The 25733-nt window shown below is 38.2% G+C and overlaps 1 protein-coding gene across 5 annotated transcripts in view; it reads left to right on the top strand.

Moving 5' to 3' along the window:
• The first annotated feature begins 2220 nt into the window (after positions 1 to 2220).
• PBRM1 (polybromo 1) overlaps positions 2221 to 25733 on the top strand; it is a 111883-nt gene continuing 88370 nt past the window's right edge. For 3 of the 5 annotated variants that reach the window (XM_077749734.1, XM_077749747.1, XM_077749756.1), the window contains exons 1-5: positions 2222 to 2326; positions 4366 to 4518; positions 6686 to 6783; positions 16841 to 16988; positions 23005 to 23148. In XM_077749734.1, coding sequence (XP_077605860.1) covers positions 4381 to 4518; positions 6686 to 6783; positions 16841 to 16988; positions 23005 to 23148 — 528 coding nt within the window. In that variant the 5' untranslated portion in view covers positions 2222 to 2326; positions 4366 to 4380. Of the gene's footprint in view, positions 2327 to 4365; positions 4519 to 6685; positions 6784 to 16840; positions 16989 to 23004; positions 23149 to 25733 lie in introns of all 5 variants that reach the window. The other 2 variants (XM_077749765.1, XM_077749739.1) reach the window with 1 other exon arrangement.

Consider the following 25733-nt stretch of genomic DNA (forward strand, 5'->3'; position numbering starts at 1 on the left):
GCTTTGCCCCAGCTGCTGGTGGGGACAAAGGCATACCGCGGCCCGGAAACTCCGCTCCCATTTTCCCGCCCCGGCGGCTGGCCGAGCGCTTGTCGCGGGCAGCTTCAAAGCTGTCAACGTTTCCCTTAGTCCCCGTACCAGTGACAGGTCCGGAAAGTCTTTCATTTCTTTCGCAGGTCAGGGCCTCCTTTTTTTGTTGTGGGTTCGGACGCAAACTCAACTAGCGATTCTTTCTTTCTTTTTTCTTTTTTTTACATTTTACAGATGATTGTGTTAAGACCGAGTGTTTTATCAATGGCACTTGTATTTATAGTAGAGGCTATTTATCTTATTTATATGAAACACCACAAAAAATTGAGGTTTTAAAGCTGTGTACGTTTCCTGCTTTTTAATTTTTTTACTGAAAGAGAAGAGTAGTTTTGTTGTAATACGGTAGATTTTGGTGATTAAAAGAAGAAAGATTGGCAAAATGTAGAAGAAATACTGAAAAAAGACAAATACATGGTATAGCAGATATAGAAATTATTGCTATAGTTAGAGAAACATGTTGGAATAAAACATTATTAACTTATTTTCCAGAAAACTAGGGCTCCTCAAAAATGATTTTGAGGTGATTTTTCCCCATTAAGAGTAATATGATTTTGCTTTATTACTTGTTAACATATTGTTGTATTTTAAAATTCAAAGGAAGATTAGAAAGTATCTTTTGAAGAAATACTTACAATTAAGACAGTAACAAATATGTGTGTGGGTAAAAGGAAGGTCCTTGATCGTTTTCTTTGGCTTTTGGGTCTACACAATACCTCACGTGTTAATATTCTATCCAAAATCCCAAGATTAGTAAGTTGTGGTATATCTATATGATAGGCTATTATCAAGCCATCAAACATCATGTGGAAAAATGTTGACTCAGAAGAATCGTAAGTTAAAACACAAGTTACAAAATAATACATGAGGTTTAACACTTTTGTTTTAAAAAAAAAAAAAGGCAAAGCATAGAATAAATACAGAAAGCTGTGAATGCCAATGTTAAGGGTGTTTTTTTCCAGAAAGGATTATAAGTTTTTTTCCCTTGGAATTCTGTTTTCCAAGACTCTTGTTTTAAGCATGCATTACAGTATTGAGTATCAAGAGAAATAAAGGAGGGTACTAAAAGTTTATAAGCTGTCAAAATATACCATATGGTTGTAATGAGTAAATATTTTCCTAGTTGCACATTGTAAAGTTATTCTTTAGTGTCCACTGTAATTTGTTGGTTGTCAGACTTTTGGACATGTGATTATAATCAGTGCCATTTTAAAACTTGTAACTGAGCTCCAGAATCTCGAGCTCCAGAATCTATTTCCTCTTTGTGGGAAAAAAAGTGCTGAAGGGATGCTCATCATAATCTTTTTAAATTGCACAAACTTTAAATGTCCCACTTATGTATACTTTTAATATGTTATTAAAAAGATGAATTGATCTTTCATATTATACCAAATACTATTTTATAAGCCAGTGCTACAAAAATGAATAAAATGCTTTTCCTGTTCCCAGAGGAGCATGTAATCCTACAGTTGAAACTTCTTTGCTGCGCTTTGAGGTTTCAAAGTGATTTCATGTACATTTCACAGTCCCAGTAATCTAAAGGAGATGTGTAGATCTGACTGCTCTCATTTGAGAAGTGAAGAACTGGATCCAAAAGGTTGTGACTCAAGTAACATCAAACAGATCATGTGAGGTGGGGGACTTGAAACTCACATTCTGGTCTTCTGATCTCAATGTTACCTTTCCCAGCTGCCAGGTCACATTGCCTTTCTTGCCAAGTTCCAAAATACATTTAAAAATGTGTCCATTGAATAAGAAAATAATTGAAAGTTATCCTGAAGTTGCATCTTTTTCTTGTTTTACCAGGGAAACTGAATGGTTTAAGGACTTTGGGATATTGTGTGGTCTAAACTGGTTTACACACACCAATGATTTACATTTTTTTGTCATTTGCTTTTCACTGGATTATTTATTAAGGTAATTTTGACCTGACAAAATGATTGAAGGTTTTGTTTTTAATCTTTCTAAATGTGTGTGTGGTGTCTTTCCAATGCTGTTAGGACTTTCGGAAAGAAATGTCTTTCTCTGAATTTTTTTTTAGGGGGGGGGGGGCGGAGTTTTCCAGACTGCTCACATGGGCCATTCTTGGTTTGTTCCAGCTTGCCAACACTTGGGGTCATATGTGAGCCTTCCACATGTGTTCACTCTCCATTCCAGCTCTGTGATTGAACTCTGCTCTTATTGACTAGGGGGCATTTGGGCAGGCATGCTTCATTCCTGGAATTGACAGTCATTCCATGTGAGTAAAGGGGAATATCAGTGAGCCTTATTTAAGTATATGAAAAGCATTTGGTTTTAAAATGGAAAGAAATGTCAGGTACTGTTAGTGCCTGAGCCTTTGCAGCAGTTTGGCTCAAGAAAATTGATATGCTTATGTTTTCCAGTTCTCTTTCTTTAGCAGTTCTACTTGAATGTTTTCTATCTATTCGTACTCATTTTTATTCCTTCTGACCTTTTTTTTTTTATTTCCCCTTTCTCTGCCTTGTTCTTCTCTTTCAGTTTTGAATATATTAACACTGAATCAGCACTTCTAAAGCCCTTCCTTCTCCCACTGGCTTCACTTGGCCTTCAGACATAATGAGGAGACTGGCTTTTCGAGGCGCTGGTTGTGCTCTGGTAAAGCTGGTAAATTACTGATCATCTACACCTTTTCTCTTTTCTGTCCTTCCTTGCCTTTTGCCTTCCACTTTTCTTGAATTTTGTTATCAGTTCCATAAAGAGTCCCTCCTCATTTTCATCAGATTCACTTGTGTCCTTGTCGTAGCTTGTTTAATTAGGTTTGGTCCTTAGTGTCTTCACTTTAATGAATTAAGGCCAGTTGATCAGCTTTTATAAACAAAAGAAAATCAAAACTTGGCTATCCTTGGCATAAGCCCTTTGAACATTTAAGCCACGTGTAGCCAATTGCAAACTAATATACCATATAACGAACCAAAGCCTAGAGGAAGGAATATTGTCATAGTAGGCTGTTTTAAATACCATGTGGACTGTGTTTCAGAGGAAGACATAGGGGACTCCTCTTGTTTCTTAGTGGTTACCAGAATTTTTTTTTTTTTTTTTAATACTGGTTTGTTTTGCCCCTCGTTTCTGTTCCTGAAGATGCCCAATTTTTTCCTCCATACCTACTGGCAACTCATTCTTTCAGCTGCTGGTGTCTTAGTTTACTGAAGTTGAATGTTGATGAGTGAAATTAGGATAAGGTTTTTCTTTTAGCTTTAGAGAAAGACCTTTGGAATCATAGTATGCTATTTGATACTGTTGTTAAATTGTATAAGCATTAAAGAACCTTCTCAGGCATATACCCTTTCCCTGTAGCTATAGCAGATCATTTCAGTGGTTGCATTTTTTGTGTTACAATCAAATGTGTACCTTTGTAAAGTTGTGTTAATATTAGTTACTAGACACCTACCTAACCCTGAAAGCAAATATTTATGTACTTCTGAAAGACCGAGTAGGACCTAAAAGTTCACTTTTGAGCTGCTATTCCAAATCACCTACTGGAACTTAAAGCTATGATTTCAAAATTTATGAGCATGGAATACCTCATATGACTGAAAAGGAGATCAGTCTGATTGACAGAAAAGCTTCAAAGTAGTTTTACTACTTTGACACAGGTGTGGTAAGTCACATTAAGTGTTTTCCAGGGATATGTGTTGTGGCCTTCTTTAATAAGTGGAGGAAATTCATTTTCAGTGCATTATTCTTAGAGTTCATCTAAAATGCTAGAAGATTAACTGTCCTCTACCTTCTACACTGTGCCAGTACTTATTTGCCTCAAGCACTGATTGCTATTTTTTCCATGTCATGGCCCACCTGGAAAATGATCATTATTGTAAGACACACTGGGGAAAACAGATGAAGCTGCTGACTCCAGAAGTGCTTGCCTTTGGGCTTCTGTCCCCATGGCCTGCCTGGCTGCCTCAGGGGCTTGAGGGATCGGTACTTCCACATTGCATTACATGTAGGTTTTTAAAATCCAATGAGGAGTAAATTTGGAACCAGATGTGATTGGGTCATTCAAAATTAGGTGCTACATAAAAGGGTATACTTTTGTTGAGTTTGTCCTATCTGAATTGAAAGTGTAGCATTCTGGTAAGTGAAGGGGCTAAAACCAACAAGGTCCAGAATTTCCACTGAAAAAACTGACAGTTAAATTTCTTTACAACAGTTAAAATATCCTTGTAAGTGAACCAGAGTCGTGGTAGCACGTGGCTGTCTGAGGGCTTGGTGGCAGTGTCTAAATTTAAGTATAAGAACATGGCTGATTATTTCTTATAGAAGAAGTTGGATTCCATGGGTTCCAAGAGAAGACGAGCTACCTCCCCATCTAGTAGTGTCAGCGGGGACTTTGATGACGGGCACCATTCTGTATCCACACCAGGCCCAAGCAGGAAAAGGAGGAGACTTTCCAATCTTCCGACTGTAGATCCTGTGAGTAACTGGCACCACAGTTTCTGCCCACTCTTCCTGTTCTTCCTTTAAGGATGAGCAGTTAAGATCCAGGGCCTCACCACTTCTTTTTTCTCTGGCCAGATATTCTTAATCTTTTATGAAAAGTATATATTTAGCTAACAATCTTAACAGTAATAGGACAATTCAGTGTTAAGAAATAATGGTGGGTGAGTGTGGGTGGGTAAAATAGGATAATGGGACTAAGAGGTATAAACTTCCAGTTATAAAATAAATAAGTCACAGAGATAAAAAGCATAGGACAGAGAATACAGTCAATAGTGTTGTAATAACATATGGTGATATAGTAACTGCACTTATGATGAGCAGTGAATAATGTATAGAATTATTGAATCATTGTTGTACACCTGAAACTAATATAACATGTGTTAGGTATACTTCAGTAATACATTTTAAAAAACAAGTATTCAGGACCTCTCAAAAATAATTACTCTGAATACATTTAGAATGAGAAATTTGCATAAAGTTATTTCTGTTTTGACAAAAAGATGTTTTTCTAAGAGTATAATCTGCTAAAGCACTTACCTTCATTCTAATTAAAAATAACCAAATAGGTTTAGGAATTCAGCGGATCAGAGAACGGCAGACAATGTAATAGAAATATATACAAAAACATTTTTTGTAGTTTTGAGATATAATTGACATACAACACTGTATAAGTTCAGGGTATACACTATAATGATTTGACATATATTTTGTGAAATGATTGCCACAATTGGTTTAACATCCATCATCTCATATAGATGACCCAAAATAAGGTCTTTTCCTTGTGATGAGAACTCTTAGGATCTACTCTTTTGGCAACTTTCAAATATACAGTATAGCAGTATTAACTATAGTTGTCATGTTGTACTTTATGTTCTGAGTACTTTTTTATAATAACTGGAAGTCTGTACCTTTTGACAAAAAAAGAAAAAATGTTAGTATTCACATTATATGTTCATTCAAATAACTTTGTGCTTGTCATGTGCCACGCGCTCACAATTCTGATGGCTGGGATATAGCCATGTGTAAGATAAGCCAATTTTTCACATGGAGCTTAGATTCTAGTGCAGCAGAAGCAGAATGTAAACAGATGAACAAATAGCTAATAAAGTAACCTCAGCTAATAATAACTGCTAAGAAGAAGAGTTTGGCTGATTTGGCCTGCTTGGGTCCAAACCTTGAGGCGTTTCTTTGTGATAGAAAGGCATTGGCCCCACAGAATAGTGGGGAACGGTGTTCCAGTGGGGAGGGACCCAATTCAAAAGAGCTAGGTCAGGAATGAGTTTGTTGTGTTGTGATTACAGAACGATGGTCAAAAGGGAGAAGGAGACTGGCAGAGTCTGCCCAGCCACAGTATGTAGTTACCCTACCTACTCTGTGGTCATTATTACAAGTTTAGATTTTATTCTCTGATTAGTAAGAAGCCCTTCTTTTGGATAATTTTAAGCAAGAGAGTGATACAAGCTGATTTAGCTTAAGGGAAAAGAATAATCACTAATAGCATAAATCTGATGGAAGATACCAAAAAGTTTAATAAGTTAAATTATTTTATTTTTTAAAATGTTTATTTGAGAGAGAGAAAGAGAGAGAATCAATCCCAAACAGGCTCCATGCTCAGTGCAGAGCCCATTGCGGGGCTCAGTCCCACCACTGCAAGATCATGACCTGAGCCGACAGCAAGAGTTGGATGCTCAACTGATTGAGCCACACGGGCACCTCATGAAGTTAAATTATTTTAAAACTTTTAATGTTTTGGGTTTTTTTATTTTTGAGAGAGAGAAAGAGAGAGAACATGAGCAGGGAAGGGATAGAGAGACAGAGATAGAGTATCTGAAGCGGGCTCTGGGTTGATAGCAGTGAGCCTGATGCAGGGCTTGAACTCATGAACCGTGAGATCATGACCTGAGCTAAAGTTGGATGATTAACTAACTGAGCCACCCAGGTACCCAAGTTAAGTTATTTTAAATAAGGAGATACTGTCAGCACATTTCAGACTTGGGATCCTGTGTGGCAACTTAGGCATTTGTCCATCTTCTCTGCTTGCCTTTTATGGGTATCTTTTTATTAAGGATAATCCTTATACATACACTGGCTCTCTCTTCACATTTCTGGTGATTTTTTTTTCATTTTTTCACATGTGTAGATTGCTGTGTGCCATGAACTCTACAATACCATTCGAGACTATAAGGATGAGCAGGGCAGGCTCCTTTGTGAGCTCTTCATTAGGGCACCGAAGCGAAGGTGAGTTGGAAGGTGAGTGGGAGGGATTTGGTCCTGGGTCCATGTTTGTGGTATTTGGCAGTTGAGGTTTTTTTGTTTGTTCGTTTTTTGAAAGAAATGGTTTAAACGATACTAGAGTCCAGATTTTAGTTTTAGTTGTCAAGATGCAGTGGAGCATATTTTAAGAAAATCTGTTTATTGTGAAATACACAGAAGGTAAAATTTAGGCATTTTACATTTTTAAGTGGACAGTTCATTGAATGTTGTTTATTCACATGGGTGTACAACAGATCTCCAAAACTTTTTCATAATGCAAAATTGAAACTCTATGCCTGTTAGAGAGCTCCCAATGCCTTTCCTCCTGTCCCCAACCCCTGGCAGCCACCATTACACTTTGTTTCTCTAAACTTAACTATGTCAGGGATTTTATGTAAATGGAATCATACAGTATTTGTCTTTTGTGACTGGCTTCTTTAACTTAGCATAATGTTTTTAGTGGTCATCCATGTTGTAGCATGTATAGGATTTTCTTTCTTTTAAAGGCTGAATAATACTCCATTGTACATCTTTTGTTCATCTCTCCACTGTTAAACACTTGGGTTGCTTTCACCTCTTGGCTATTATGAATAATGCTGCAGTGAACATGGGTGTATAAATACCTCTGATTCTGCTTCCAGTTCTTTTGGATATATACTTAGAAGTGGCATTGCTGTATGTTACAGTAATACAGTAATTCTATTTTTAATTTTTTGAGCAACTACCATACTGTTTTCCATATCACTGTACCATTTTACATTCCCACCAACAATATACAAGGGTTCCAATTTTTCCATATCCTTGCTACACTTGTAGTTTTGTAGTAAAAATCAAAAGTATGAGTCATTGTGATGGTTAATTCTATGTGTCAGCATGGCTGGGCTACGTAAGGGATGGCTCACATAGCTGAGAGGCATTTCTGAGTGTGTCTATAAGGATGTCTCTGGAAGAGGTTAGCATCTAAATAGTTAGACTGAGTAAAAAAGATGGCCTTAACCAGTGCATTTGGGTATCATCCAGTCCCCTGAGGCCTTGAATAGAACAAAAGGGGGAAGGAAGGATGAAGTGCTCTCTGAGCTGAGACATCCATCTCCTTCTGCCTTCAGATCTCGGAGCTTCTGTTTCTTGGGCCTTCAAACTCATATTGAATTGTATGTACCACCGGCTTCTCTGGTTCTCTGACTGGCAGATGGCAGATCCTGCGCTCCTTGGCCTGTATAATATCATGAGCCAATTCCTATAACGTGTGTGTGTGTGTGTGTGTGTGTGTGTGTCTCCTGTTGGTTTTGTTTCTCTAAAAAACCCTAATACAGTCTTTCAACTTTGTTCTTCCTTTTCAGGATAGTTTTGGCTATTTGGGGCTCTTTGAAATTCCATGTCAATTTCAGGATGGATTTTTTTTTTTTTTTTTTTTTTTTTCCCTGTTTCTGTAAAAAATGCTGTTAGGATTTTGATAGCCATTGCATTGAATCTGTAGATAGCTTTGGGTAGTATTGATATCTTAACAATACTTAAGTTTTCTAATCCATGAACATGGGATATCTTTCCATATATTTGTGTCTTTAATTTCTTACAGAAATGTGTAGTTTCCAGTGTACGAGTTTTTTAACTTATTGGTTAGCTTTATTAATGAGTTTTTATTCTTTTGATGCTATTAAAGTTGAATTGTTTTCCTAATTTTCTTTTTGGATTGTTCAGTCTTAGTGTATAGAAATGCAATGAATTTTTGCATGTGGTAATTTTGTATACTGGAACTTAGCTGAATTCACTTATTTTACGTTTGTTTTTTGAATCTTTAAGAGTTTTCTGCATATGAGATCATGTCATCTGTGAACAGAGATAATTTTACTTCTTCCTTTTCAATTAGGAGGCCTTTTCTTTTTGTTGCCTAATTGCTTTGGTTGGGACTTCCAGTAATGTGCTGAAAAGTGGTGAGAGCAAGCATCCTTGTTTTGTTTCTGAACTTAGAGGAAAGGCTTTCAGTCTTTCACCATTTTGAGTATGATGGGAGCTGTGTGCTTTTCATATGTGGTCTTTATTATATTGAGGTACTTTCCATCTGTACCTAATTTGTTGAGAGTTTTTATCATGAATTTTGTCAGATTCTTTTTTTGCATTAGTTGAGATGATCATGAAGTTATTTTCCTTCGTTACTGTGATGTATTACTTTTATCAGTTTTCATAGGTTGAATCATTCTTGAGTTCTAGGAATAAATCCCACTTGTTTATGGTATATTATTCTTTTTTTTTTTAATGTTTTTATTTATTTCTAGGAGAGAGAGAGAGAGTGTGAGCAGGGGAGGGTCAGAGAGAGAGGAAGTCACAGACTGAAACAGGCTCCAGGCTCTGAGCTGGCAGTCAGCACAGAGCCCGACGCGGGGCATGAACCCACGAACCGCGAGATCATGACCTAAGCGAAAGTCGGACGCTTAACCGACTAAGCCACCCAGGCGCCCCAGTATATTATTCTTTTAATATGCTCTTGAATTTGTTTTGCTAGTTTTTTGTTGAGGAATTTTATATCAGTGTTCATAAGGGGTATTGGTCTATACTTTTCATATAATATGTTTGCTGGCTTTGGTATCAGGGTATTGCTGGCCTCACAAAATAAGTAAATTTTGCCTCCAATATTTTGGGAAAAGTTCAAGAAGGATTAATGTTCTTTAAATGTTTGGTAGAATTCACCAGTGAAGCCATTAGGTCCAGGACTTTTCTGGGAGATTTTTTTTTTTTTTTAATTAAAATTTTAAATTCCACTACAGTTAGCATACAGTGTAATATTAGTTTCAGGTATACAATATAGTGATTAAACAGTTCTGTACATTACTCAGTGTTCATCATGATTATGATGTATACTCTTTAATCCCCATCACCTAGTACACCCATCCCCCACCCCCACCCCGCCCAACCTCCATTCTGGTAACCTTCAGTTTGTTAAGAGTTTCTTGGTTTGCCTTTCTCTTTTTTTCCCTTTGCTTGTTTGTTTTATTTTTTGAATTCCACATATGAATGAAATCAGATGGTATTTGTCTTTCTCTAACTTATTTCACTTAGCATTATATGCTCCAGTTCTATCTATGTTGTTACAAATGGCAAATTTCTTTCTTATAACTGAACAATATTTCATTGTACATATATACTGTTTCTTTTTTTCCATTCATCTATCAGTGGACACTTGGGCTACTTCCATATTTGGCTATTGTAAATAATGCTACAGTAAACATAGGAGTATATAGCCCATTGAATTACTGTTTTTTTAATTTTTTGGCTAAATACCCAGTGGTTTTGCCAGATGATTTTTGGTTAACTGGTTCCATTTTTTTTTTAATTAATGTTTATTTTTGAGAGAGAAAGAGAGCATAAATGGGGGACGAACAGAGAGAGGAAGACACAGAATCCGAAGCAGACTACAGGTTCTGAGCTGTCAGCACAGAGCCCGACACGGGGCTCAAGCCCACAAACTGTGAGATCATGACCTTAGCCGAAGTCAGACACTTAACTGACTGAGCCACCCAGGTGCCCCAGCTGGTTCAATTTTCATATTTGTTATAGGTCTATTCAGGTTTTCTGTTTCCTCGTATTTAGCCTTGGTAGGTTATATGATCCTAGGAATTTATCCTTTTCTTCTAGGTTATCCATTTTAATGGCATACAGTTATTCATAGTATTCTTTTATAATCCTTTTTCTTTCTTTGACATTGGTTGTAATGTCCCATCTTTCATTTCTGATTTGTTTTGAGTTGTCTCTTTTTCTAGTTCATCTGGATGAGGGTTCATCAATTATGTTGATCTTTTAAAAAAACTGACTCTTAGCTTTATTGATTTTTTTTTTTTTCTATTTTCTGTTTCTTTTATCTTTACATATCATTTCCTTCCCCCTGTTTTGGGGTTTATTATATTCTTTCTCAAGTTCCTTGAGAGTGAAGCATAGTTTTAAAAATTATTTATAGCCTTTAAGATAGCGTTGAAGTTGTAGCTATTATCATTAAAAGGAGTAAATTTTTCAAAATGTACAGAGAGTCTGCGGTCACTGTTTTCATCTTGCTTTTTTTGTTCTGTCCCTGTACTTTTGGGTTTGACTTCTGTGGTCCAGTGAAGCAAAAAAAATGCTGGCCTAGTATGCACTTTGTACACAACTCCCTGTGGAAGCTGTGTTCTCCCTGACTAGAGCTTCCTCCTCTCTTGCTGTCAGAATAACATCAACTATTCCCTTCTAACTCGGGAAGTTGAAGTTATTTGTTCTGAAAACATACAGAATGATGGCCCCCAAATATGTCCATGGTCCAACCTCTAGAACCTATGAATATGTTGGATTACATACCAGAAAGAAATTAAGTTTGTTAATCAACTGACTTTGACTTGGAGAGATTATCCTGGATTATCCAGATGGTCTCATTGTAATCACAAGGGTCCTTAAACAAAGAGGAGAGAGAAGGAAGAGTCAGAGTCAGAGAGAGATTTGAAGATGCTACACTCCTGACTTTGAAAATGGAGGAAGAGGGCTACAAGCCAAGGAATGTTAGGCAGCCTCTAGAACCTGGAAAAGGTGAAGGAATGGATTCTTCGCAGAGGAATACCAACACCTTGCTTTTTAGCCCTCCAAGACCCATTTTGGACTTCTGTAAAATAATACGTTTCTGTTGTTTTAAGCCATTAAGTTTGTCTTAATTTGTTACAGCCACTTTTAGAAACTGGTACATTGAGTTAACTAAAGATGTAGGTTCATTCATGGTTGTTAATGCCACAGTGCATAACCAACAAGCTGAAGGGTGAGCTGAAGGCAGACTTTTCACCTCAGAGAGCAGAGCCGTTAAGAAAACAGTGCAACATCCTGAATTGAAGGATGTAAATTAGTCATGGCTAAAAAAGAAGGGCTCTTTTTTAAATGAGGTAACTGTCATGGGCGCCTGGATAGCTCAGTTGATTAAGCATCGGACTTTGGCTCATGTCATGGGGCGCCTGGGTGGCTTAGTTGGTTAAGCGTCCGACTTTCGCTTAGGTCATGATCTTGCGGTTCGTGGGTTCGAGCCCCGTGTCGGGCTCTGTGCTGACTGCCAGCTCGGAGCCTGGAGCCTGTTTCAGTCTGTGACTCCCTCTCTCTGACCTTCCCCTGCTCACGCTGTCCCTCTCTCTCTCTCTCTCTCTCCTAGAAATAACTAAAAAAAATTAAAAAAAAATAAAAAATAAAAAAATAAATGAGGTAACTGTCTCTAATTTCAGTTGTTTTATCATAACTGTCTTTTAAAAGTTATTTAATTAGCATATGATAATAAAAGCCCATATATATTACTTACCACATACTAGACACAGTGCCAGGCACTTTCTTTACATTGTTTAAACTTGTAAAATATTATCATGGTTTATGGGTGAGAACTTGCACGAGTTCTCAGAACTACTAAAGGATAACCAGGGTACAGACTCCAATCTTTCTGATTCTAGAGCCAGTATGTAGTATAGAGGAGCAGCTTTGTACTGGAGCACACAAGCTTCTCATTGACAAGGACTGCCCATCTGCTGCCTGCCACCCCTCAGCAGGCTAGTTAGTCCTGAGGGCTGGAGGATATAGGCCTTGGGTGCTAGAGCACTGTCTTCTAGCTTCCCCACATGTGGCACCCTGTGAGCACTGATTGCCTTCCCCCAGTGCTGTGCCAGAGAACAGCTCTGGCTTCCATGGAATGTATGTGTTTTCTTAAGAGTTTGTGGGAGGCAGTAATGCTCAGAGCTACACAATTGTGAATCTTTTCGAGACTTTGTTTTGATTAGTATACTAAGCTACTTGTGCTAAGACATCCAAATTAACAATGGGTGAAACAAGAAAAATTGCTTTTTCTCATATAAAAGTTCTGTCCTGTAAAGTCCTCACGGTCTAGGAACTGTCTCTTTCTTCTGCCGTCCTTGGGTTATCACTCTTAGCTATATGGTCTGAGACGGCTCACCGGCACAGCTGTCTTTCAGCACATAGGAAAAAGAAGGCCTGTTAAGGATATGGTTCACCCCAGCTCTTGTATTGTCCAGAACTTGGCTGCAGCAAGGCTGAGGAATATGCACTTTAGTGCCTACACAGTAGCTCAGAGTGCAGCCATCCTGGGGATAAGGGAAATGAATTTGGGGGTAGCCGGTAGGCTCTGTCTATTAGGCCGATCACTTTTCTGGTTAAAAATTTCAGTCATGGTTTGGCTGTTCTGTGGCCATTTCATAGCAGGGTGCCCTCACCTATTGTTGGAAGAGAAAAGTACATGCAAGAACATGTACTTCACAGTGCTATTTGTGTGTGTGTGTGTCTGCAAGTCTGAAAGAACACTGATTGTGTGGTTACCTCTAGGTGAATAGGGACAATATTTATTATTTTATGCTTTTCTGTATGTTGATTCAAGTGGGAAAAATTAGTAGAACTATTTCATTTTGAAAAAATGAGGACCTTGTTTTAACCTTACCACATAGAGTGGAATGTTGGGATCTTGATCTCCCTTTTGTCTTTGTGGTAAGTCCAAAAATGTTTTTGAGGAGCCGTCTCACAGGGCTTCTGGGAGAGTGTTCATTCTAGGCACATGTCCTCATTAAGTGCTCGGTTGTCTACAGATAATCTCCTAAGCCTGAAAGGCTGCTAAGGTCCAGACTTAGCAAGGAGCATCGGACAGGACCCGTCAGGTCCAGGTAGAGAGAGCCATTGTGGACATCAGGTTAACAAAGCCCTAACACTCATCCTGAGAAAGTTCCTTGGTGCCAATATTAGGCCTGGGTGGTCTTTTGTTGTTCTTCACTAAGACCTTTATGTTCTTATACTTTCTCTGAATAGCAGAATGAGTACTCCTTTTATTCCCCTCATACTTAATTTTATAGTTCACTATAATTATAAGTAATTGATGAGAGTTTAGAAAACTCAATTTGATCTTCCTCCTCATTTCTCTTCCTGAAGAACTTAATCCAGAAGCCATTAGGTGAGACCCAGAAAACTTGGCATCTACAGGGAAGATAAGTAGTGGGGTATTGGGGAGAGGGTTTGGACAGTAGCAATATCACATCACAGAGTGTCAGCTTGGGCATGGGAAAGAGGGCGGTCATGTAGAAGGACTTACTGGCACAGGGTCTTGAGGCCTAAGTGGAGGGAAGAGGATGTCTATGTTGGGAGAGTGTTGGTGGCAGTGGCCTTTCATGGATGGGGCCAGGAGGGCATCTGCTTAGGTTGTGGCCTAGCATAGGCAAGTGGCCATAGCCTTATTGAAACGAGAAGAAGACTTGTGGGGTGGGAGTAGACAACAGCAAGAGGAGATTGGTTACATACAGGAGAATAATTATGTAAGTAGATATATTGTGAATAATATGACCCAGGCTTCTCGTTATCTGAGAAAGGGAGTACAAATATGGAAAGGAAACTAGAATGAACTCTGGTGTAGGATTGGAATTGGAAATGTTGGTGTGAATTCATGATTCCCAACATACATAAGTAATAGAAATATAGATATAAGTGAGCTTATGTCTATCCCCAGCTTTGTCCATTGAGATAGCCTGGGAGTGGCAACACACCAGCAGTTCTTTGGGGAAATGGCTGATTTTAATGGCAGGAAAAGTACAAGATGAACCTGTAATATTTTAGGCTGCCAGAAAATAAGCAGATGTTCAAAGGATGATGGGAACATGTCAAAAGGACATAGAGAATAGAAATCATCTTGAAAGGACTTCAACTGCCCCAACCTTAAGCAGATTGAACTTCAGAATAATTAGAGTAATGACTTCCAGATAGGAATCCAAGAATCCATATGGATGTAAATAAATGAGTAAATTGATTAGGAATGGGCTTAACATAGTCAGGAGGTACCGCTCTGTGAAGTACAAGGAGAAAAACAGTAACTTGGTCAATTGAGAAGCGTGGCAGATATCATTAAAATCAAGTGATCAAAATCAGCTTCACCTAAGTACTCGGACAAATTGAAATTGTGTGCCACCTAATAGGATATTGTGTGACAAACATTGTCTATCATGTCTGTGATAGACCTGCCAAAGAAGTGTAGCCTGCATTTATTCATCAGAAAAACAGACAAACTCAAATTGAGGGACGTCCTATAAAATAAATGGCCCATAATCTTCAAAAGTATGAAGATCCTGAGAGTTGAAGAAGGACTTAGGAACTGTTTCAGAATGAAGGAGACGAAAGAAATAGAACTAAATGCAACATGTGATTCTGGACTTGATCCTTTTGCTATAAAGGACAGTTTTGGAACAGTTGCAGAATGTGAATGGGGTCTGAGGATTAGATGGTGGTACTATCAAAGTCAGTTTCCTGATTTTGATGGTTGAGCAGTGGTGCTTGTCTGTAGGAAATACTAAACTCTTCAGGGGTGATAAGACTCATGTGAGTAGCTTTCTAGTGGTTGAGGGAAACATGTTTTATACTCTTGGAATTTTTATGTCAGAATAAAAAGGTTTTAAACATTAAATATATTCTATATGTGTGTGTATATATATACACACACACACACGTATGTATAACATGTCACCCAAAGTCCCAAGAGAGATTAAAGCCTTAATGACCATGACATTCTTTGTATATTAACATGTTTCTTATACATCTAGAATGGAGTTAATTACCTACCCCTGAAGGAGAATTGAGAGAAATAGTCACTTAGATAATTTTTCAGGTTTACTTGTCTCATGAAATTTCATTTGACAAAAAGCCAGAAAGAAGAAGAATAAACATCCCTGAACTCAAAACCCAACCTAAGATGTTATCATTAGAACTGCCTTTGAGGGCCACCTGGGTGGCTCAGTCACTTAAGCATCTGACTCTTAATTTCGGCTAAGGTTATGGTCTCAGTTCGTGAGTTTGAGCCGCATATCAGGCTCTGCACTGACAGCATGAAGGCTGCTTGGGATTCTCTCCCCCACCCCTCACTCTGCCCCTCCCCCCTTCTCTCTGCCCCTCCCCCACNGCTTTTGAAGGGGCGCCTTGGGTGGCTCAGTCTGTTGAGTGTCCAACTTTTGGTCTCTGCTCAGATTATGATTTCATGGTTCCTAAGATCAAGCCCCACTTCAGGCTCTGCAGTGACAGCCTGCTTGGGATTCTCTGTCCTCTCTCTCTGTTCCTTCCCTGCATACATGTGTACGCTCACTTTCTCTCTCTCTCTCTCTCTCTCTCTCAAAATAAATTTTATTTTATTTTAATGTTTTTATTTCTGAGAGAGAGAGAGATAGCGTGAGCAGGGGAGGGTGAGAGAGAGAGGGAGACAGAATCTGAAACAGTCTCCAGCCTCTGAGCTAGCTGTCAGCACAGAGCCTGACGCGGGGCTTGAACCCACGAAGTGCGAGATCATGACCTGAGCCAAAGTTGGACGCTTAACCAACTGAGCCACCCAGGTGCCCCAATAAATTTTTTAAAAAACACAAAAAAGAACTACTTTTGAAATTTCCTGTATGACTATCCTGGATAGTCACTATCCTCCCTTCCAAGAGATAATTACCATCCTTGATTTTGTATTTGCCATTACTATGTGTTTTTGTTTTTTTAATAGTTCAATCATGTTATTTGTATCTTAAGCCCTTTTATCTTTGGTAAACTCTGTGTCATGGACCACATCTTCTTTGTAAGTTTAGTAATTGACGTTAGAGAAGTATGTATATAACAGGCACTTGATAGTACTTGGCAGAAAAAGCTCTGTGGTCACTAAGTGAAGAAAGACAATCCATTTTGTAAGTTTATAAAGAGTTTTGAAACCTGAATCTGTTTTCAGCCACTATTAAACATGAAAGGTAAGTGATTTTCATTTGCAGAATCTAACATTGATATAGTGTTAGTGCTAGTACCCTAAATTTTAAATATTTAGCATATAAATGATCATCACTGATATTAAGTAGGATTTTTACGTCACTGACACATACTTAGAAAAGGGCTTACGTATGCGCCTTGCTTTTGTTAGTCCCCTTTAGTTCTAATGGAATAAGTCTAGTATCTTCTGTCACTTGGAATGTTAGACATTACCACAAATAGTTTTGAAATAGAAATTTTTATGGGCTTTGGACTAATACCTTTTGTAAAAAAATTGTAACAGAAATCAACCAGACTATTATGAAGTGGTTTCTCAGCCCATTGATTTGATGAAAATCCAACAAAAGCTAAAAATGGAAGAGTATGATGATGTTAACCTGCTGACGGCTGACTTCCAGCTCCTTTTTAACAATGCAAAGGCCTATTATAAGGTAAGAAACCATCAAATTTGGAAGGTATCCTATTTGGTAAAAATTTGGCCTTTTAATATTTATCAATCTGGTAGGTAAGTAGTGTTTACTCATTTGGTGGTTTGAGTTTGTTTCTCTTATTACGAAAGAGACCAGGGGCACCTGCGTCACTCGGTTGAGTGACTTTGTCTCAAGTCATGATCTCACAATTCCTGAGTTTGAGACCCACATCAGGCTGCTGTTGTCAATGCAGATCCCACTTTGGATCTTCTGTCCTCCCCTCCCCTCCCTTACTCGTGCTCTCTCAAAAATAAACATATACTTAAAAAAATAAAATAGACTGAAGATTCGTATAACATGAACCATTTTCGTTCCTTTTGAGTCTTTTCAAATTTTTTGCTCATTTTTCTCTGGAGTTGTCATTTTCATATTTTTAGAAAATTGTTTATATATTGTAGATACTAATCCTCTTTGGTTGTATTTGTTGCAAGTATCTTCTCCCACTGTGTACAGTTTTTATTCTTTGTGATGTCTCAGTGAATAGAAGATTGTTATGTTAATATAATCAAATTTATTAGTCTTCATAGTTTGCTCTTTGTGTCTTGTTTCAGAAGTCCCTCTTATTCAGAGATTATAAAGATAGTCTCTCTCTCCCTCTCTCTTTTTTTTTTTTTTTTGGAAAGAGAGGGCACAAGTGAGCAAGGGACAGAGAGAGAGGGAAAAGAAGGGCTCACCAGGGAGTCTTGTTTTACCCGAAGCGGGGTACGAGCTCACTCAGTGTGGGACACGAACTCATAAACTGTGGGATTATGACCTGAGTTGAAGTCAGGTGCTTAACGACTGAGCCACCCAGGTGCCCAAAGATATTTTTCTCTTAAATATTACATTATATGTTAACTAACTAGAACTTAAATAAAATCTTGAAACTAAAAATGAGAAGAAAAAGATACTGTTATATTTTCTCCTAAAAGTTTAATAGTTTTTTGCATATAAGCTTTTAAGGCAGCTCATATTGGATTTTGGTGTCTTCTGTGAGGTAGGGATGCATTTTTTTTCCTAACAGGAATAAGCAGCACCTTGAAGTGGCATCGTCTCCATATTTGTCTGCTCCATCAGTGCTCACAGCATTTCCATGTACTCATGGGTCCCTTTCTGGCCCTTTATTCTGTTCTTTCGGTCCTGGCAAGTTTATCTATTACTGGGCTATTACATTCTTGCTTTAATTATAATGCCTTTATAATTCCTTATTAGGTAAGAAAAGCACTGGTTATTGATTATTCTTGGTTATTCTCGGCCCTTTTCTTATACATTTATATATTAGTGTGTTAGGTCAAGCACAAAAAAATTGTTGGAAGTTTTTTGGAATTACATTGACTCCTTAGATAATATTTTGGAGAACTGACCTAATTGATGCCAGCTTTTCCAGTCTTTAAATTTGAGATGTCTTCATTTATTTTGGTCTTCTTTAATTTATCTTTGCAAAGCTTCCTAAAGGTTGTGCAAAATTTTGTTAGATTTATTCTTAATACTGTGTAGTATGTATAGATATGGTTTTTTTCCCTTTGAGATATAATTCACACACTCTTTTAAAAAAGTGTAGAATTCAGGGAGGGTTAATATACTCACAAAGTTGTACAAAGATCACCATTATCTACCTCCAGAGTATTTTCATTACTCCAAGAAGAAAAGTATACCATTAACAGGTGCTGTCCATTTCCCTTCCTCCCTTCCTCTGGCAACCACTGATCTATTTTATTTCCTTGTGGATTTGCCTGTTCAGCACACTGCATATAAATGGAATCCAATACTGTATGGTCTTAGGTGACTAGCTTCTTTCACGGAGATGTCCTCAAGGTTCATCCATGCTGTAACATATGTTAGTACTTCTTTCCTTACTTTTATTTTCTTTTTAATGTTTTATTTATTTTTGAGAGTGAGCACAAGCCGGTGAGGGCAGAGAGATGAGGGACAGAGGACCCAAAGCAGGCTCTGTGCCAACAGCAGTGAGCTCAACTTGGAGCTTAAACTCAGGAACCATGAGATCATGACCTGAGCCAAAGTCAAGATTCAGATGCTTACCTGACTGAGCCACCTTGGAGCTCTGCTTTATGTATTTTTATGTATTATTTATATTTTATTTTTTATTTTTAATATGCAAATGGGAAAATACAAATTTAAATTTTTTTTTTTTTTTTTTTTTTACAAATTTAAAATTTTTATATTTTCCTAGTAAATTCAATTTTGGGGGGATTATGTAGTTATCATTACTAATGTCTTTTGTTTGAAGTCTGTTTCATCTGATATTAATGTAGTTATATCAGCTTTTATTTTTATGTTTACCTAGTTAATCTTTTCCATTGTTTTCCTTGAACATTTTCATGCTGATGTATCTCATGTAAAAAGCATATACATATATTTCTATTAATACAGGTGATAATCTTTGCCTTTAACTGGAACGTTTCATCTCTTTACAGTTTTAGGAATTAACATTATGTTTGGATGTATTCCTGTCATCTAAATTTCTACTTTCTATTTCATTTGGTAATTTTTTTTTGTATTTTGTTTTTCTTTCTGCCTTTTGGTTTCATGTTGTTATTATTCCCTCTTTGTGATTTGGGGATTGTAAGAACTGTTGATAATCTACTAGTTCTTATTCAAGAAGTTTTAATATGCATAATTAACTTATCAAAGTCAAAAATTAGCGTCTTAAACCTCTTTCTGAACAATACAAAAATCTTAGTGTAATTCAGCTCAGATCTATTTATGCTACTGATGTTTTGTATTTTAGTTCTTTTGTGGCAGGTTTTTGTTAAAGATTTTATTTATAAGTAATTTTTATACCTNCTCTGAGATCAGGAATTCCATGCTCCACCGACTGAGCCAGCCAGGTGCCCCTGTTCCGGCAGCTTTTTAGTCCCATAAAGTAATGTTATTGTTTTATATATAGTTAGTATTTTTTTTATTTGCGTTACACTCTTTGTTTAAAAAAAATTTTTAACGTTTATTTATTTTTGAGAGAGAGAGAGGCACAGCATGAGCAGGGAGGGCAGAGAGAGAGGGAGACAGAGAATCCAAAGCAGACTCCAGGCTCTGAGCTGTCAGCACAGAGCCCAATGTGGGTCCAAACTTATAGGCTGTGAGAATCATGACCTGAGCCAAAGTCAGATGATTAACTGACTGAGTCACCCAGGCACCCCTTAAGTCTATTTATTTATCTTGTGTACTTTCTATATCCAACATGGGGCTTGAACTCATCACCTTGAGATTAAGAGTTGCATACTTTTCCTACTGAGCCAGTCAGGTGCTCCTGTTCTTTATTCTTTTATTGCCATCGAGATGTTCTCTGTTTTAATTTTAGTTCCTTTAAAGGTTAGCTATCTTTCCTTTCTGGCTGTCTTCGGTAACTTCCTAATGTCTCTTGTGTTCTGTAGTTTCGTGGTGATATGTTTAGATATGAATATCTTTTTCTTTGTGTAATTTGGGAGTTGTAGGGCTTCCTAAATCTTTGGATTGATGTTTTTCATCAACTGTGAAAAGTTTACAGCTATTATGTTATTGTACACTGCCCCTGCCCCCCTCTTCTCTCTGTCTCCAGTGGAATTCTGATTGGAGTTATGTTAGGCCCTCTCAAGTCTCTGTCTCTCCTAACCTTTCACAGTCCCCTTTATAAAAGTGCCTGTGTTGGTTGTTGTTTTTTTTTTTAATGTTTATTTTTGAGAGAGAGAGGGTAAGGGAGAGGGACAGAGAGAGAGGAAGACACAGAATCCAAAGCAGGCTCCAGGCTGTGAGCTGTCAGCACAAAGCCCAACGTAGGGCTCGAACCCACAGACTGAGATCATGACCTGAGCAAAGTCAGACGCTTAACTGACTGAGCCACCTAGATGCCCTGCCTGTATTACTTTTTAGGTAATTTCCTTAGTTCTGCCAATTTTCTTTGTAATCTGCTTTTAAACTAATTTATTCTTAAATTTTAATTTTATATTTTTTGTATTTTAGAAGATTCTTTTTCAGGGTTTCCTGTATTTATATTTTCAACCCAGTTATTTCTTTAAACACGTTCAACCTACTTATTTTTAAAACTATGGCAGTTCAGATAGTTCCAGTATCTGAAATACTTGCATGTTTGATTTTGTGGTCATTAATGATGGCTTTTCTCTTGTGCTTCTTTCCCTCTTAGATTTCTTGGAACTTGATCTCTAGAGATTCTTTGAGGCTTAGACTGAAGTTGGGTTCATTCAGGGAAGTCTTTTGCTTACCAGGCGCTGGCCTGTCTCTCTTAGGGCTAGCTTGTGATGAAGAGTTCTCAGAGCAGAGTCAGCCCATGCCTCTCCTTCTCCCTGCAGTGCCATGGTTTGAGATAGGCACAGGTTGAGCTGGGTGGAGGCCGAAGTGGAGGCTGAATTGTTTTGAATTCCCACTTACACAGCATCTTCGGCCTTTGGAGTCCCAGCTTTTGGTGGGTCTTGATCTCTATATACTGTGCTTGTAGCCTCGGAAAGCCTTAAAAGCTAAAACTTAGATTTATCTTGTCTTACAAATATCCTCAGGTGAGGGGCACCTGGGTGGCTCAGTTGGTTGAGATTCTAACTATTGATTTCGGCTCAGGTCATGGTCCCAGAGTAACAGATACGGAGCTGTGTTGGCTCCACACTGAGCATGGAGCCTACTTGAGATTCTCTCTTTCTCTCTAAAATACAAAAACAAACAAACAAACAAACAAAAAACCCCACAAAACCAAATAAAAAATATCCTCAGGTGAAGATCAGCTTCAGTGTTCTGCTTATTCATCTGCGTTCCTGCTTTTACTCTACTCTTGCTTTTTTGAACATAGCTTTTTTAGAACCTTTGTTTATTTGATTTTAAAGCATTGCTTTTACTGGAAAGTTTCTGTTTGAGTTCATCCTCATTACACTTCAGGAAAAGAAGTCTTCAAATAAAACAATAAAGAGTTTAAAAAAATAGAAGTGGGACACCTGGGTGGCTTAGTCGGTTAAGCGCCCGACTTTCGCTTAAGTCATGATCTCGCGGTTCGTGGGTTCGAGCCCCGCGTCGGGCTCTGTGCTGACTGGCAGCTCAGAGCCTGCAGCCTGTTTCAGTCTGTGACTCCCTCTCTCTCTGACCCTCCCCTGCTCACGCTGTCTCTCTCTCTCCTAGAAATAAATAAAACATTAAAAAAAAAAAAATAGAAGTAGTATTAGAACAATCATTAGCTTCTGTCTTTTGCACTTATATCCCTTAAATTGGGTCTTACCTTTTAATTTGTCTTTCTTGGGGCGCCTGGGTGGCTCAGTTGGTTGAGCATACAGCTCTTGATTTGGGCTCAGGTTATGATCTCATGGTTCATGAGATCAAGCCCCATGTTGGGTTCTGTGCTAACAGCCCAGAGTCTGCTTGGGATTCTCTGTCTCCCTCTCTCTCTCTCTGCCCCTCCCCTACCTGTGCTCTCTCTCAAAATAAACAAACATGAAAAAAAATTTTTAATAAAATTTTAAAAATTGTCTTAGTGTATGACTAATAATTTGTCTTAATTTAGCAAATCATTTATATTCTCAAGTCTTTCTGTAGTGAGATAGTAGGGCCTAAATCAATAAAATAATATGATTCCAGAATGCCTTTAAAACAAACACTCAGTTCAGAGGACAAGTTAAGGCCCATGTATCTTTTTTATTTAAATTTAATTAAAAATATTTATTTTTGAGAGAGAGAGAGCTGGGGAAGGGCAGAGAGAGAGTGAGACATAGAATCCAAAACAGGCTCCAGGCTCTGAGCTGTTAGCACAGAGCTCGACACAGGGCTCGAACTCAGAAACCACAAGATCATGACCTGAGCCGAAGTCAGACACTAACCGATTGAGCCACCCCGGCGCCTTGAGGCCCGTGTATCTTAAATCACAAGGATTTCTAAATTTGTAATTAAGTTTCAAAGTTATCTCTTAGAATACTAGTCTCTTTTGGATTAGGATACTTAGTGGTCATTGCCTTACAATAAAATAACTGAAGTGCTATTTTTTATTTCTCTTCTCTTTGTTAATGTACAGCCAGATTCTCCTGAATATAAAGCTGCTTGCAAACTCTGGGATTTGTACCTTCGAACAAGAAATGAGTTTGTTCAGAAAGGAGAAGCAGATGATGAGGATGATGATGAAGATGGGCAAGACAATCAAGGCACAGTGACTGAAGGAGTAAGTATGCAGCTGCAATGGGTAAGATGGACCACTGGGAGGTAGACAGGGCCCCTGTCTATGATTTCTTCTGTGCTGCTTGGGCAGCTGGGCTGCCTATGGAGTTGTGTTGATAACTAGGAGGCCAAAAGGGCATACAGCCAGAGATCCCCACTGCAATTACAAGGGATACTAGCACATCCTGGACAGTGTGCTATGATGGCGGTTTCCGTGAGTTGCTCTTGCATTAATGCATATATCCTGCCCAGTTTTAAGGAGAACCTTCGTATTATCAAGGAATGTTCCAGTATTGTTAGATTGAGATATCTTATAAGAGTGGGCAGTGTTGTGATTAAAAGTTGGAGAGTCAGTAGAATCACCTTCAGGATATTTTTGTAGATTAGACAGTACTGTACCTAGAACATGCCAGGTATGCTTCTGCCTCTGGAATTTTGCAGTTGCTCTTCTGCTTAGAATGTGCTTCCTTTGGCCCTTTCTGTACCCTGCTCTTTTTCATGATTTTTTGTTTTGGGGAGGAGGGACAGAGAGAGAGGGAAAGAGAGAATCCCAAGCAGGCTCTATACCGTCAGCACAGAGCCCAACATGAGGCTCGAACTCACAAATTGTGAGATTGTGACCTGAGCCAAGATCAAGTGTCAGACATTCAGCCAACCGAGCCACCCAGGCATCCCTCTTTTTTATGATTCTAACATCCATTAAAACAGTGTCAGCTAGGAAAGGACTTTCTTGACCATCTGTCTAAATTGTTTCCCTCACATCCTCCTTTCCCATCATCACAACACTCTGTTCTGTGGTCTTTAGTTTGTATCACTGTGTGTGAAATAGCTTGTTTTTGTTTACATGTCTACTTTCTGCCTTCTCCCACGGAGAATGATAGCTCCACGGAAGATATTGCCTTATTCACCTATTCCTGGCATCTAGACTGTATGTGGCATGTAGGTACTATTAAATACTTGATGAGTGAACACACACATTTAAAAAAGGAAAAAGGATAGTAAAAGGAAGAACATCTCTCTCCTATAGCTAAATAGTGAGATATCCAAAGCAGAGCATTCCCCTTTCTTCCCTAATTAATCGAAATAGGCCTTTTGTGGAAACTCCAACAGAAAAAAAGAAGTAGTAGGTAAATTTCTCAAAAATGTTAACTACGTGGAGTCTCAAAATGCACTTTCTAGGCATCTTGTCCATTTCTTTCTCGCAGTTAAATGATTAAAATTAGGTAGAAGGAAGTTAACTATGGATTCCCTGGAATTTTACTCTCTGATATTAATGTAGGAACAGCAACTTACCCCCTGCTTTCTCACGTATAGCATTACCTACAGAGGGCTCAGCCTTATAGGCTTTCAGGGTTCCAGTCAAAAAATGAAATTGCCTCTGTTTAGGACTTGGTCTGTGTTTCTTTTGGTAAAAAATTAGGAGGATCTTGCACATTCATATTTATACCTCCCAAGCATCTTCCTTGTTCTAAGTTCTTGTGAAGAGAGAGGGAATTTTCACGCTTCTTATTTTTAAATTCAGATGATTTCCTTGGAGTTTTCCCAGTTGTGAAGATAAATTTATGAATGTATTCACACACTCTGTTCCCTTTGTCCCCTGCAACACACATATCCAAAGTAGCTGAATGGGTTGGAAGGAGAGGGATCTTGGCTGCAAAATAGAACTCTCCTCTTTTTGAAGCTAACTCTGTGGTGCTGTTTTAGCCAGGAAGTAAATGACTTAAACATGGGTATTTTTAGTCTGCTTTCATCAGTGTTCTGGTAGTTCCCTAAGCTTATATGGTTAGGGACTAGCAGCTAATCACATGTTTTTTATATGTTAAATATTTGTTATGTGTCTGCTATTGCCACATACGATGCATAAGGCCCAAGAGTTATTATTGCTCTCTCTGTAGAGTTAATGTTGGACCTTAAAATTGATACTGTACTAAATAAAGAAGACATATTGGATGGATGAGGACACACATAACAGTGCTTTTATGATTTAAATCAGAAATACCATTAATCTTTCTATTTATATGTATAAAACATGTTTTGGACATGAAGTACATTTAATATAATCCTTGACTGACACATGCCATTGCTCACTATAGAAACTGGCTTCAGACTCAGACCCTTCCTGGCCAAGTACTCTTTGGGGCATAAACTTTCCCATGTTGAAACGACGGCTAAGGTAGGAGTAAGTCAGCCAGTCTGCAAAGCAGAAGTGATGTGCTTTCGTTGACTTAACAGTACTCCTTCAGTTTTGAGATAGATTAAATTCTGTTGTTAGATCTGGCTATGCACCCTGTGGGTAAAAAATGTATGTCGTTATTGTACCAGAATATCAGCACTTGAGCAGCAGATGTAGAGATGGTCAGGAGTCATGGAGCATGTTTTCTCTATCTCAGTTGCTCAGACCCTAAAAAGGTAAAAAGAATTCCATCATTTCACCCATACGGCACCATTCGAGTTCAGTAAAAGGACCTGATCTAGGAGGTTTAATTACGGAACTAATACAAGGAGCCTCATTAGTTTCACATACGTCATTCTGGTGGTCCATCGTCAGAGCATTTTTATGGTATTCTTGAAACTTATATTTAAAATAAG

This window comes from Crocuta crocuta, unplaced genomic scaffold (genome assembly GCF_008692635.1).
Source record: "Crocuta crocuta isolate KB4526 unplaced genomic scaffold, BGI_CrCroc_1.0 scaffold463, whole genome shotgun sequence".
Taxonomy (NCBI): domain Eukaryota; kingdom Metazoa; phylum Chordata; class Mammalia; order Carnivora; family Hyaenidae; genus Crocuta; species Crocuta crocuta.